The sequence below is a fragment of the Sus scrofa genome, chromosome 2 (assembly GCF_054392235.1).
Source record: "Sus scrofa isolate SSC_HxYL_T2T_F1_AM1 chromosome 2, Sscrofa_HxYL_maternal_Yorkshire_Landrace_v2.0, whole genome shotgun sequence".
Taxonomy (NCBI): Eukaryota; Metazoa; Chordata; class Mammalia; order Artiodactyla; family Suidae; genus Sus; species Sus scrofa.
Genome location: NC_139384.1, coordinates 8,664,439 through 8,678,502, shown reverse-complemented (window position 1 = coordinate 8,678,502; position 14,064 = coordinate 8,664,439). Strand labels below are relative to the sequence as shown.

The following is a 14,064-nucleotide window of genomic DNA, read 5'->3' as shown; positions in this document are numbered from 1 at the left end:
AAATACACCCCTATGTGAGCATGTCACTGCCTTTCCCCTGTTTCTTTATTTGAAGGAATTTAACATCATTGTGAGTTCCTGGTGTTATTTAAACTGAAGCATGATATGGACTTGGAAAATAGACTTGTGGCTGCCTGATGGGAGAGGGAGGGGGTGGGAGGGATCGGGAGCTTGGGGTTATCAGACACAACTTAGAATAGACTTACAAGGAGATCCTGCTGAGTAGCATTGAGAACTATGTCTAGATACACATGTTACAACAGAACAAAGGGTGGGGAAAAAAATGTATACATGTAAGGATAACTTGATCCCCTTGCTGTACAGTGGGAAAATAAAATGAGAAAAAAACAAAAACAAACAAAAAATAAATAAATAAACTGAAGCATGATAATGTGATAAAAAAGAATGTAGACATGTATGTGTGACTGGGTCATCTTGCTGTACAGTAGAAAATTGACGGAACACTGTAAACCAGCTATAACGGAAAAAATAAAAATCGTTATAAAATAAAAATAAATAAATACCCACTCAGCAAAAAATAAAATAAACAAACTGAAGCCCAACATCAGTGACCAAAAAGTGGTCATTGAACCACTTTCCAGTTTGCTTTAATTAAAAGCAAACGATTGTATTTTGTTAACTGTTTTTATCTAAATGGTATAAGCAAGACAAAACACTTGCTTTCTGTTCTTTCCATAAGAAAATCATGGAGCAGTTCACTTCCGTGTCTCTCAAATCCCATTGTCTGGAAAGGACTGCAGAGCATGGAGTAGGTTTATTTTAGCTTCTTTAGCGACCATGTGGATACCAAAGTCCAATATGGATTTTACAGAGTAACCAAGCAGAAGCATATTCAGAGTGTAAATCTTTAAACAGGTTTATTGGTCATCATTTAGAAGTACCCTTGGTAAATAATTTTCTTTATGACTTTACTAAAAAAACTAATACCTCGTGTTTCCAAAAAGCCTAGGGGAACTGCTTCCGCTGCTCTGTTGCAATAGTGAAGTAATGGGTCCCATTAATGAGAAACTGGTGTGAGGTAGCATAGACTTAGTGTGAATTAATAAAAGGAAATATATTTCTCCCTTTGAACTTATCTCCATAAAGTCATTGTGACTTTTGAAGATCACCTGTTCACAATGGCTTTTGAGGAGCTCCTGAACCAAGTTGGTGGTTTGGGGAAATTCCAGATCCTTCAGATGGTTCTAACCCTTCCTTGTCTCATGTTAACAAGTTGTCAAATTCTGTTGGAGAATTTCACTGCAGCCATTCCTGCTCATCGCTGCTGGGTCCACATCCTTGATAATGACACTGTCTCTGATAACGATACAGGGACTCTCAGCCCTGATGTTCTCCTGAGAATCTCCATCCCCCTGGACTCAAACTTGAAACCTGAGAAATGTCATCGCTTCCTCCACTCCCAGTGGCAGCTCCTTCACCTGAATGGAACCTTCCCCAATGTGACTGACCTGGACACGGAGCCCTGTGTGGACGGCTGGGTGTATGACCGAAGCTCCTTCTCCTCCACAATCGTGACTGAGGTAAAGGACCCATTTGCCTCTTGTAAGTACATGGCCTGAATGTTTAGAATAACATAAAATAAACACGGTTCAAGTCTTCAGGTACTGACAAGATAGTGTAGCCAGCTTTCTCTCGTTCTGTTAGGAAAACTGTATGCTTATCTATTTAATTTCCAAGGATTACATTACAACTGATGACAACGAAAGCAACAAACTGGACATAAATTTTACTTCACAAAGCTTTAAATTTCATGTGATGATGGATGGTTACATAAGTACTATATATAAATTGTAGAAAATTTTTCTTGGTCATTTGCTCTCAGCCTCGTTCCAAATTAGAAATATTTGAACTTATTATTTGTAAAAATCCCATGTCCTAGTTACTTGTCAGAGAAACCAATCAGAATGCATTTCACTCCAGGAGTGGAATCCAGGCACCAGTGATGAAAAAACCTACCTCGAAGGTTTCAATGCGGGGCAAAAATTGAGAACCACGGAGGTACGGAGTGTTAAGTGCATGTGAAGATTGGCGCTGGTATAACCTAGAAGATGTAGTTGAGGATTTCTAGAGGAAACCATGCTCAAGCTGTGACAAGGCATCTATATGAGGAAATGCAGTAAAGGAAGCCAAAGAGTATGTTAATTGAGGGCTATGGAAGGAAGTGAACCTCTGGGATTACGAGATGCTGAGAAGCTCCTCTGTGCTGGTTTCCTTCTCTTCCAGTGGGACCTCGTATGTGATTATCAGTCTCAGAAGCCAGTGGTTCAATTCCTGTTCATGGCTGGAATGCTGCTGGGAGGCCTCCTATATGGCTATCTCTCAGACGTGTGAGTACCTCCAGATCTCTCCCGCCCTTCCTCTGTGGTATTTTCCCAGTTTATGATTAATTCTCTCACAAAGAAGTCTTTATTGAGTTCCAGTATACACTTTATACTGTTGTGGGTTGCCTCGACTTCCAAGGAGCTATGGATGGAAAGGCAGAATTAGACTCATTGTGACAAGTGCCATTCTGTTGCCCCAGAGCTCTCTGTCCTGGACACTGAAATGAGATCTCCTTAAGATCTGGGGGCCTTTGAGAATAGGATTTAGAGGCAAGTTACCATAAACTTCATTTATAAAGATGAGAAGGAGTTATCAGTGGAAAGTGAAAGGGAGGTGCTTTAAGATAAGAGTTCAGTCTGTTGGAGGATATATCAGTGCAGGCCTCTGCCATAGCTTCTGGGTTAGGTTTTTCGTAGATTCGGTGATGTCTATGCTTGCCATTTTCCACATTGATTGTAGTGTCACGGTTACCCCACTATAATTAGTATTTACTTCTATAAAACCTGGTGTTGTTACATGGCATGAAGTTGAATTAAGATATAATTATGGCTGTAATCAGGAAGTCTGACTTTGCTAAAAAAAAAAAAAGCCTCATTAGAGGTAATACTTGTAACTATGTAAGGTAATTAGTCTGTAGACCTCAAGCGTTAAAATTTTTTAATTAAAAAAAAAATTTTTTTAGGGCTCCATTCATGGCATATGGAGGTTCTCAGGCTAGGGGTCGAATCAAAGCTGCAGCTGCTGGCCTACACAACCACAGCAACTCAGGATCTGAGCTGCGTCTGCACCCTACACCACAGCTCATGGCAATGACAGATCCTTAACCCACTGAGCGAGGCCAGGGATCGAACCTGCATCCTCACAGATGTTAGTCGGATTCGTTAACCTCTGAACCATGATGGGAACTCCAGTTTTTCTCTATTTCTATTTCCCACAGTTTAATTTCTAATCATTTTGTGGATTTTTTTGGATGTCATCATAAATTCAGTTTGTAAACTATATATACCATATTTATTTATTTCAATTGATTTTGTCATTTACTTTGATTCTTGAAAACTTTTTTTTTTGTTTTGTTTTTTTGGTTTTTAGCGCTGTACCCACAGCATGTGGAGGTTCCCAGGCTAGGGGTTGAATCAGAGCTACAGCTGCCAGCCTACACCACAGCCACAGCAACACCAGATCCGAGCCGCATCTGTGACCTACACCACAGCTCATGGCAGTGCCAGATCCTTAACCCACTGAGCAAGGCCAGGGATTGAACTCACAACCTCATGGTTCCTAGTTGGATTCATTTCTGCTGAGCCACAACAGGAACTCTGAAAACTGCTAAATTTTTAAATTGTTTCTAGTAAAGCCAGTTTGGATTCCTTGGGATTTTTACTACATGATTATACATTCATCAAGGAAGGAGAGAATATTATTTCCTCCTTTTCAATTTGTATGTCTTTATTTCTTCTGTCTTATAGTAACTAATACCTGAAGTATAGTGGCTAAATAGAAATAACAAGAGATAACATCCATGATTTGTTTCTGATCAGAGAGAGAGTACATTGAGGCTTCTTAAGCCTGATGTTAGGTGTGTGATGTTTGCAGCTATTCTTAATAAGGCTGAGGAAATTGTCTTTTATTTTTAGTTTGATGAGTGATTCTTCTCACAAGTGATTGTGGAACTCTGAGAAGGGTTCTTTTTCTCTCTGTTTATTGTATGATTGATTAATTCCACACCTAGATCTATTGTAATCAATCTTATATAAGCCAGAGATGGAATATTGAAAGCAAAAAAGTAAATAGTCACATATAAAAGATTGCCAATAAAATGCAGAGAATGTACTAGTTCTCATTAGAAATAATGAGTTAAGGAGTTCCTGTCATGGCGCAGTGGTTAACGAATCCGACTAGGAACGATGAGGTTGCAGGTTCAATCCCTGGCCTCACTCAGTGGGTTAAGGATCCGGCATTGCCGTGAGGTGCAGTGTAGGTCAAAGATGCGGCTTGGATCCTGCATTGCTGTGGCTGTGGTGTAGGCTGACAGCAATAGCTCCGATTCGACCCCTAGCCTGGGAACCTCCATATGCCGCAAGTGTGGCCCTAAAAGGACAAAAAAACCAAAGAAAAAAAAAAAGGGATAAAATTTGCATCAAAGAAGAGCACCCAAATATATGAAGCAACCATTGAAATAATTAAAGAAAAAGCAGTTCTGTATTTCTAGCTGAAAACTTTGATACCTTGGTTCTAGTAATGGATCAAACATCTAGGCAGAAGTACTGTAGGGAAATAGAGGACTTGAGCAATGCTACAAACTGCTAGTGCTCACAGACAAATATAGAACTCTCTACCTGATGATAGCAGAGCATACATGCTTGTCAAGCTCATGGGCAGTATTCTCCAGACAGGAATATATATGAAGCTCAAAACCAAAAATCCATAAGTTTTGAAAGATTGAAATCATGCGAAGTATTTTCTCTGATTACAATGCAATGAAATTAGAAATAAGTAGCAGAAAGAACTGGAAAATGGACAAATACACAGAAATTAAACAACACACATTTAAGCAACCAAAGAGTAAAGAAGAAAGTGGAAAGGAGATTAAAAAAATACTGAGATGGGGAGTTCCCTTCATGGCTCAGTGGTTAAAGAACCTGACTAAGACCCATGAGGATGCGGGTTCAATCCCTGGCCTTGCTCAGGGGGTTAAAGATCCAGCATTGCTGTGAGCTGTGGTGTAGGTTGCAGACATGGCTCAGAGCCCGTGTTGCTGTGGCTGTGGTGTAGGCTGGCAGCTGTAGCTCTGATTCGACCTCTAGCCTGGGAACTTTCATATGCCACAGGTGCGGCCCTAAAAAGCAAAAACAAAACAAAACAAAAAGCAGGAGAGGTACAAGGCAGGGAAGAAGTAGGCACCCTGCGAGTATCACCACAATTATTCTGGCCATTGTCTTAATTCCTCCCAACCAAGAAAACCATTTACCAAAGAGACGGTCTGTATCCCATCCTTTCCAAGTTTGTGCAGGCACATGGGCAAGTTTAGTCATGGGGTCAGCAATTTCTTCTGTCTCCTTTCCGGTATCATCTATTTGTAGACAGCACTTACTTAAGTCAAATTTTCCACAAACCCCTCCTTCCGCAGCAAGTAAATAATCCAAGGCCAAGTGATTTTGGTAGATTGCACTGTGCATTTTAGTTTGTTGTTGGGCTAATATACTCAAGGCCCTTGCAGTGTCATTTGTTATAAGTTCCAAAACCGCCTGTAGTCTGCTGGTGTGGTTCAGCATATAGATAGGGGTGCGATATCCCCAAGAGCCATCCTCTGCCCAGGTGGCAGGCCCATGATATTGAATTATCCATTCTGGTGGCCATTCATCATCTTTCCAGTCTCCAATGTGGAGAGCCCTCTGGTCTCTCTGGGCACCCTGTGCCCTCTACATAAGAACTCCCAGTTGCTCCCCTAGTGACAGCGGGAGCAGGAAGAAGGAAGGTCTGATTGTTCCCTGTACACATGCCCCAGCCCAATTGGGGGGGGAGTAAGGAATAGGCCATTTTCCCACAAATCCAATATAATCCCTTCGGTGCCCGTCATTGGATATTAGCACTGATATTTTCCCATGCTTGTTGGAGGTGGGAAAAGTTGGACAGGGGATTAGGCTTGGGCTCTGAGAGGTTGGAGGAGTCTTTGGGGCAGTCAGATTATAAAACCTTAGGCCTAAACATGTTAGGCTTCCAACTGAACCATCCTCCCTGCCTCACAAGACAATTTCTCCCTATAATGGCAGTTCTGAGGAGCCACACCCCATTGGTGAGTTGGGGGTATGCAGTCTCACTATGAGGCTCTAATGGGTCCAGTTCTCTGGCTTGCCAAGGGCAGTGGTCTCCTGTGTTCGTTCCCCTGCATACATAACAAGAGGAGACCTTGAGAGTTTGTGCAATAGTTTCCACCAGGGCTAAGAACACGTTCTTAGGTTGTGGCCGGAATGGGAGGTGGGGTGGTTTTTTTTTTTTTATCTCTTCATAAAAGGAATGAAAGACCCTGTGAGAGGCAGCTTGGAGCACAAATGTGATTCTCTGGAAATGTAGCAGCGCTCCAGGGTTAAGGTCTCTTCCATTAATGCGAATGCTCATTTTGCAACCCTCCTTCCATTTGGGCTCACTGGAATTGAAAATAGTGAAATTAACTGGATTACAAGTTTTAGTCTGACAGCCTGGAGGGGCTGTACCCTTTTGAAGGAAAGCTGTTTTGTCTCCCTTATCCCAGGTTGCCCAGGCCACGCAGCTCCAGGAAGTGCATTCCTGGCAACCGCTCCAGGTGGTCCCTCAGCACATATATTTGTCTTGGAGTCTATATTCTCTCTCCCATGACTGGCCTCCACATGGTCTGGTAGAAGCTCACGACCCATTCATAGCTTCACAGGCATGAAAAAGGATTGATACTGGCAATGTGGGGTTGGTGATTTGGGTCTGATTAATTAGTTGCCCTGATTTATGAAACCGCTGGACCTCTAACCATTCCTCAGTTGGTGAGTATCGTGGATCAAAGCAAGTATATTGGTCCCTCTGTTGACAGATAGAATAAGTGGTCCTGTTGTGAGTACAACTTCCGTGAATTTCTCTGCAACAGGAGAAATGAGTGGAGTAAAGCAAAGTCCATGTAACACCTTGATCTGATTGGATGACTCGAATGCATGGGTCACATGAGGAAATGGAATCTGGCAGAGCCAAAGGGGACCAAATTAACAGCAACAGGCAGCAAACATACATGTTGGTCATAAGATAACAGTATATAACAGTAAGCAAGTGTCTTGTGGAAGGTAAGGCAGTTTATTTTACTGGGCAGCAGATTCCTCAAGCTTTAGCTGTGCATTGACTGACCAGCTTCCAGTGTGGTCAGAGCAGGGCTTTGAGATCGTTGTCACCTCCTCTGTATTGTCAGGTGTAGAGGTCTCTCTGGATGGAGGGCAGTCTCCCACTCTCCATGGTCGTCAGCTGGGCCAGCCGGTTTAACTCTGGAAGGATGGATCCAAGGATGGATTCCTGTTACTTTAAGAGCAGTGGGGGGAGTTCCCGTCGTGGCGCAGTGGTTAACGAATCCGACTAGGAACCATGAGGTTGAGGGTTCGGTCCCTGCCCTTGCTCAGTGGGTTAACGATCCGGCATTGCTGTGAGCTGTGATGTAGGTTGCAGACGCGGCTTGGATCCTGCGTTGCTGTGCCTCTGGCATAGGCTGGTGGCTACAGCTCCGATTAGACCCCTAGCCTGGAAACCTCCATATGCCACGGGAGCGGCCCAAGAAATGCCAAAAAAAAAGAGCAGTGGGGGTGGTTAGAATTAGAGTATAGGGGCCCTTCCATACCAGCCTCAAAGGCTCCTTTTTCCAGTCCTTTATCCACACCTGGTCCCCTGGCTTGTGGGGGTGAACTGTTATACCTAAGGACACAGGTATTCTATCTGCGACCCATTTATGTATCTGAGAAATAGTGAGCCCCAGTCCTTGTAATTGTTTATGTAATTTCAAGTCTCCCAACTCCCGGGTGTTTCCTCTTAAATTGATCAGTGGCGGTGGCCCCCCCATATAAGATTTCAAATGGCTAGAATCCTATTCCCACTTGGGGTGAACATCTCACTTTTAGGAGGGCCACCAGCAACCTGTCTACCCAGGGCAAGCCAGTTTCCTGACATAACTTCGCCAGTGTCTGTTTAGGGGTCCAGTTCATGCATTCTACTTTCCCTGAACTTTGAGGGCGATAAGCAGAATGTAGTATCCATCAGATCTGTAAGGCTTTTGCCACCTGTTGTACTTTCTCGGCCACAAATGCCAGCCCGTTATCTGACCCAATGGTCAGAGGCATTCCATATCTGGGAATAACGTCTCTCAGGAGTGTCTTGGTTACTTCCCTTGCCTTTTCAGTTTGGGTAGGGAAGGCTTCTACCCATCCTGAAAAAGTACAGATAAAAACTAGTAAATATTTGTACCCCTTACTAGGGGTGACCTCAGTAAAATCCACTTCCATATCCTCAAATGGGGACAGTCCACAGTGTTGGGCCCCAGCTGGTCTGTGGGGTCCCTGGCGGGCATTATTCTGCAAACAGGTTATGCATCTTTGGGAGACAGAGAAGCAGAGTGCAGGAAGACGAGCAATGAGATAGTACCGGCCCAGTAAGGTCTCTAAGGCAGGTTTGCCCATGTGGGTTAGTTTGTGTTGTTGGTGGACTAGTTTGTAGGCCAGCTGTTCTGGAATGTAAACTCAGCGGTCCTGTGTGACCCAGCATCCCGTCTTAGTTTTAGTTCCTCCTTCCTCCCTTATCCATTTTTCTTCCTCTGGAGAATATCTGGGGAAAGCTGGCACTTCTGGGGCCAGCAAGACCTTAGGTTTGTCTGGCTGTTGTCCCCGGGCTGCCTGTCTGGCAGCTGCATCTGCACTATTGTTTCCTTTTGTCACTGGGTCATCTCCCTTTTGGTGGCCTTTACAGTGGGTAACTGCCTCTAGAAGCTTTAAGATTTCAGCCTGGTTTTTAATCCCTTTTCCTTCAGCAGTGGGGAGTCCTCTTTCTTTATATAAGGCTCTGTGGACATGTAAAGTTGCAAAGGCATACCGTGAGTCGGTATAGATATTAACTCGCTGGTCTCGGCTGAGCTCCAACGCTCTGATTAAGGCCCATAATTTTTTTGTGTGTGTGTCTTTTTAGCTATTTCTTGGGCCGCTCCCACAGCATATGGAGGTTCCCAGGCTAGGGGTCGAATTGGAGCTGTAGCCACCAGCCTACGCCAGAGCCACAGCAACGCAGGATCTGAGCCGCGTCTGCAACCTACACCACAGCTCAAGTCAACGCCGGATCGTCAACCCACTGAGCAAGGGCAGGGTCTGAACCCGCAACCTCATGGTTCCTAGTCGGATTCGTTAACCACTGCACCACGACGGGAACTCCTAAGGCCCATAATTCTGCTCTCTGTGCTGACCAGCCTTGAGGAAGCACCTCTGCTTCTATCACTTTTAAGTCAGATACCACAGCACATCCTGCCATCCTTTTTCCATCCTCCATAAAGCTGCTGCCGTCAGTATATAAAACCAGGTCAGGATCTTGGAGTGGTTTATCAGTCAAGTCAGGCCTGCTGGAAAACACCTCATCTAGTACCTCCAAGCAGTTATGGTCTGGGGGCCCTGCTTCATCTGGCACAAAAGTGGCTGGGTTCAGAGTTCGTACAACCTCCAGTTTTACCCGTGGATTTTCACATAGTAACCCTTGATAGTGAGTCATTCGTGCATGTGTGAGCCAGTGGTGGCCCCTAGTATCCATTAGGGTTACAACTGAGTGTGGGACTTTAACATTGCGGTTTTGTCCCAGAGTCAACTTGTCAGCCTCTCTCACCAACAAGGTGGTAGCTGCCAGCGCTTGGAGGCAGGGAGGCCATCCAGCTGCAGCTGAGTCAATTTGTTTAGATAGATATGCCACTGGCCTCTGCCAAGGCCCAAATGCTTGAGTTAAGACTCCCAAAGCCATTCCATTTTTCTCATGAACAAGAAGGTTAAATTCTCTGGTTACATCAGGAAGTCCCAAGGCTGTAGCCTCGGTGAGTTTGGTTTTGATTGTCTGAAATGCTGCCTCCTGGCTTGGTCCCCATTCAAGGGGAGCCTTTTCTTCCCCTTTTAGAGCTTCATACAGAGGCCTGGCCAGGTCTGAAAACCCGGGGATCCATATCCGGCAGAATCCTGCTGCCCCTAGGAACTCACGAACCTTCTGGCGGGTGGTAGGGACAGGAATGGCACCAACTGCCTGCTTTCTTTCGGTTCCCCAGCCTTCGTCGGCCCTGCATGATGTTAAAGCCCAGATACTTGACTTGTTTTTTACACATTTGTGCCTCTTTCTTTGATACCCGATACCCTGCCTCCATCAGTAGGGAAAGGAGAGCTTTTGTTCCCTCTAGGAACTGAGCCTCCGTGGTGCCAGCTAGTAAGAGGTCATCAATGTACTGCAGCAAAACGCAGCCCAGTTTTTGTCCAGGAAATTCAGCCAGGTCAGTGGCTAGGGCACCGCTAAAGGAGTGGGAGAGTTTTTGAATCCCTGTGGGAGTCTCCTCCAGGTGAGCTGTTCCTTTGTCCCCGTATGTGGATTTTCCCATTCAAAGGCAAACAAGGGCTGACTGGCAGGCACCACCCAGAGGCAGAAAAATGCATCTTTTAAGACCAGGCAAGTAAGCCACTCAGCAGTGGAGGGGATCAGCCTTAGCAGGGTATACGGGTTAGGGACGGATGGCTGTGATGTGACTGTTGCTTCATTTATGGCTCTTAAGTCCTGAACTGGGTGGTAGTCTTGTGTTCCTGTTTTTTTTTTTTTTTACAGGAAGTAAAGGGGTGTTCCAAGGGGACTGACATTTTATTAACAGTCCGTGCTGAAGCAGCCTAGCCAGGTGAACCTGGATTCCCGGTCGAGCTCCTCTGGGAATTGAGTAGTGCCAGAGCTTTGCTGGTTGAGCTCTGGGTTTTAGATCAATCAAGATAGCAGCATGGCATTTTGCCAGTCCTGGTGGGTTTCCTTCAGCCCAAACCCGCGGGTATTTAGTCTCTAGTTCTGGGGGAATGGTCCCCATCTCTGAAGGGGAAGAGTACAAGCGACATTCCTCTTCCCTTTCTACAGCAAGAGCCATGATGAAAGCATTGGGGGGTTCTGTCAATTTGAGTGGGGCCGATCTGTCGGTAGAAAAGGAAATTTGTGCCCCCATTTTAACCAGCAGATCTCTTCCCATCAAGGAGACTGGGCAGTCAGGCAGGTAAAGAAATTCATGTATTACTTCATGGCCTCCTAATCGGCATCACCAGGGACCACAGAAGGGCCTGTGAGTTTGGTCACCTGTGGCCCCAACGATGGTGGTTTGGCACCTGTGTCTACCATAAAGTCTATGGGGTGGCCAGAGGCTCTTGGGGGCCCTGTTGGAGGGAGACTGGTCCCCCCAAATCAGACTCAGTTAGGCCAATCAGGTTGGTGCTGAATGGCTCAGATCAGTACCGGCTAGGGGGGGCCTTGGTCTTTTTCTCAGGATGGTTGGGGCATTCATTTTTCCAATGTCCCTTTTCTTTGCAGTAAGCGCATTGGACATGTTCCAGGGGACTCCTTTTCCCTGGCCTTGCGCCTTGTCCCCTATGGGGTGGTCCTGCTGGGGGCACCGGTTTTGACACGGCGGCCACCAGAAGTGTCACTTTTTGTTTCATTCTCTTTTTTGCACCATGGGGGGCCACCTGGTCTCGGTTAATAAAAACCTTCTTGGCTATTTCCAACAGTTCTGTAGCATTCTTTCCTGCAAAGCCTTCTAATTTCTTTAGCTTTTTACGGATATCTGATTGGGCTTGTCCCACAAAGGCAGCATTTATCATCCGTTGGTTTTCCGGGGCCTCGGAATCAAAAGGGTTGTAAATTCGGAAAGGCTCACATAGTTCATAGAATTTGGCTGGGCTTTCATTCGGCTCTTGTAGTATCTCACTGATCTTAGCTATATTAGTGGGCTTGTTACCCCCAGCTTTTGCCCCCTGTAGGAAGGCCTGCCGGTACCTCTCTAGGTTACGTTTCCCTTCCTCAGTGTCGTAGTCCCAGTGGGGGTTTTCTTCTGGGAAGGCTTCCCTCACCCAGTTTGCCAAGTCTGCTCGACCCCCCGCATTGGCCTGAAGTCATTTCTGGGCTTCTGTTACAATTCACCAGCGCTCTTCAGTGTCAAACAGAGTAAAAAGAAGTTGCCGGCAGTCTATCCAGGTGGGACAGTGCATCTGGAAAATGAATTCTAAGAGATCAATCAGCGCCTGAGGCTTTTCAGAATATGAGGGAGTATGGTGTTTCCAGTTAAGGAGATTGGCAGTGGAAAAGGGCTGGTAATAATAAAACCCATCCCCCCTCCTGTATGGTCCCATCGGGGGTGGCTTGCCGTGGTCTCCGTGTCTCCCTTAAGGGCATTTGCAATGCTGGAGTGGCAGCTCCCTGGGCTGACTGGAGACACCTGCTCATTGGTTCTGGTGAATCTGGCGGTGGGGGTGATATTGCCTTGGGAACTTCAGGAGCATGAGGAGGAGGAGGAGGAGGAGGAGAAACAGAAGGCAGTGGGCTATCTGGCATCTGGGGACCTTCGGCTCCCAGAGGTGGGGCCGACAGCACATAAGGAGGTGGCACAGGGGGCGAGTCCTCAGGTTCCCCTTGAAAAATAGGTGGCACCTTTTCTCAAGACAAGGTTTTCTTCTTGGACTGGGCCACTAGCACCCTACACTGTCCCTGGCCTGTGGTGCAGAACCGAACGCATGGGGGCCTCAAATAGGCAATTTCCAACCATTGATCAATATATGGAAATTGGTCTGGGTGTCCAGGGTCTCCTGTTATAACATTATATTCTGATCCAACCGTGAACACATCTAAGGTCCCTTCCGAAGGCCAGCCAACACCAAAGAGGGGCCACTCCAGGGTACAGAGGGTACACAGTTTTCCAGGACTCAGTTTAATACCATAATCTCTAGAAAATCCTTTCTTAAAATTCTTAACCATACACTCTAAGACGGTGGGCTTGGAAGCCGATTTACCCATTGTGTGAAGTCCCGCCCTGTGACGGTGACGCAAGACAAACAGCGAGGACAAGGCCTCAGGTAACAATCCCTTCGTCTGCCTGACCACTCCCCTGGAGGGGCTATTTCAGGCACCTCTTAGCATAGATGGGACTGTAGAAACCCCAACATCAGGATCCCTCTGGAGAGGGCCACCACAAGCCATAGGAGGGTTGCCATGGAACTGCAGGTTAGGACTCACTCTGGCTCCATCCTCCAAAAACGGTGGAGCACGGGCTCTCATTCTCTCCAGACACACACACACACACACACACACACACACACACACACACACACACACACACACACCAGAACTGACAAGCATCCCGACGCCAAGGGAGCAAACCCTGACCTGAGTGACCCTTTGGTCACTGAGAGGTGATCCGTCTCTCCTTCTGCCATATGGCAGGTCCTGACTCGGGCAGATGTCCCCAGGGCACTCACCAGTCCGATGTCCTGTCCTGGAACCTGTTTCCACTCTCCTTCTAAGTCCGTTTGGGAAGCAGTGTGAGCCAAGGCCAGCACGTCCCGAGTGAGGGTCTGGATCCAGCAAAATGGCTAGTGCGTGCTATCCACCTGTCACCGGGCCGGCCACCGTGGCCTCCCCCGGTTCCCCGACATCGGTGGCACAAGAGGCTAGCGCACGGTTGTTGGCTTCCCGGCCCATGCACCAACAATGTTGCAGAAACTGCAAAAACCGTGGCAGTGGAAGGAGACAAACAGCAGGCGGAGATATGGAAAAGCAAGGTTTATTCAGCACCAGTGCAGACTCAGAGGCATCACCTCCAGAGTCTGAGCACCAGGTCTTTGTTCTCGGTAAGTTTTATACATTACCAGGTCTTGATTTTCCCATGTAAGCATCCCTGACCTCCCCACTCCCCCAGTCCCCAAGCAGACAGTGTTCCTCTCTAAGAAAATGAGCAAGCAAGGTTACAGAAGTGGAACTGATAAGCAATGCTGGGTATCTGATTAGCAGGGCTGCTGGCTTGGACATAGGGCACACAGTTGTTCCATTATTACAAGAAGGGTGGTATGGTGGGGAGCATAGCTGGAAAGGCTTGCAGCTGCCTTTTTAGACAAAGGGGGGGTTGTTCTTTAGTTAAAATTCTTTTTTTTTTTTTTTTTGTCTTTTTGCTATTTCTTGGGCCGCTCCCGT

General features: G+C 46.4%; 1 protein-coding gene across 4 annotated transcripts in view; it reads left to right on the top strand.

Moving 5' to 3' along the window:
* The first annotated feature begins 1,128 nt into the window (after positions 1-1,128).
* The window catches only part of LOC100737802 (solute carrier family 22 member 10-like), a 32,628-nt gene continuing 19,692 nt past the window's right edge, over positions 1,129-14,064 (top strand). For 3 of the 4 annotated variants that reach the window (XR_014836889.1, XM_085010889.1, XM_085010888.1), the window contains exons 1-2: positions 1,129-1,541; positions 2,245-2,348. Coding sequence is in view for 3 of the 4 variants with exons in the window: in XM_085010889.1 (XP_084867015.1) it covers positions 1,140-1,541; positions 2,245-2,348 (506 nt within the window). In the remaining variant the exon portion in view is untranslated. Of the gene's footprint in view, positions 1,564-2,244; positions 2,349-14,064 lie in introns of all 4 variants that reach the window. The other variant, XM_085010890.1, reaches the window with a different exon arrangement.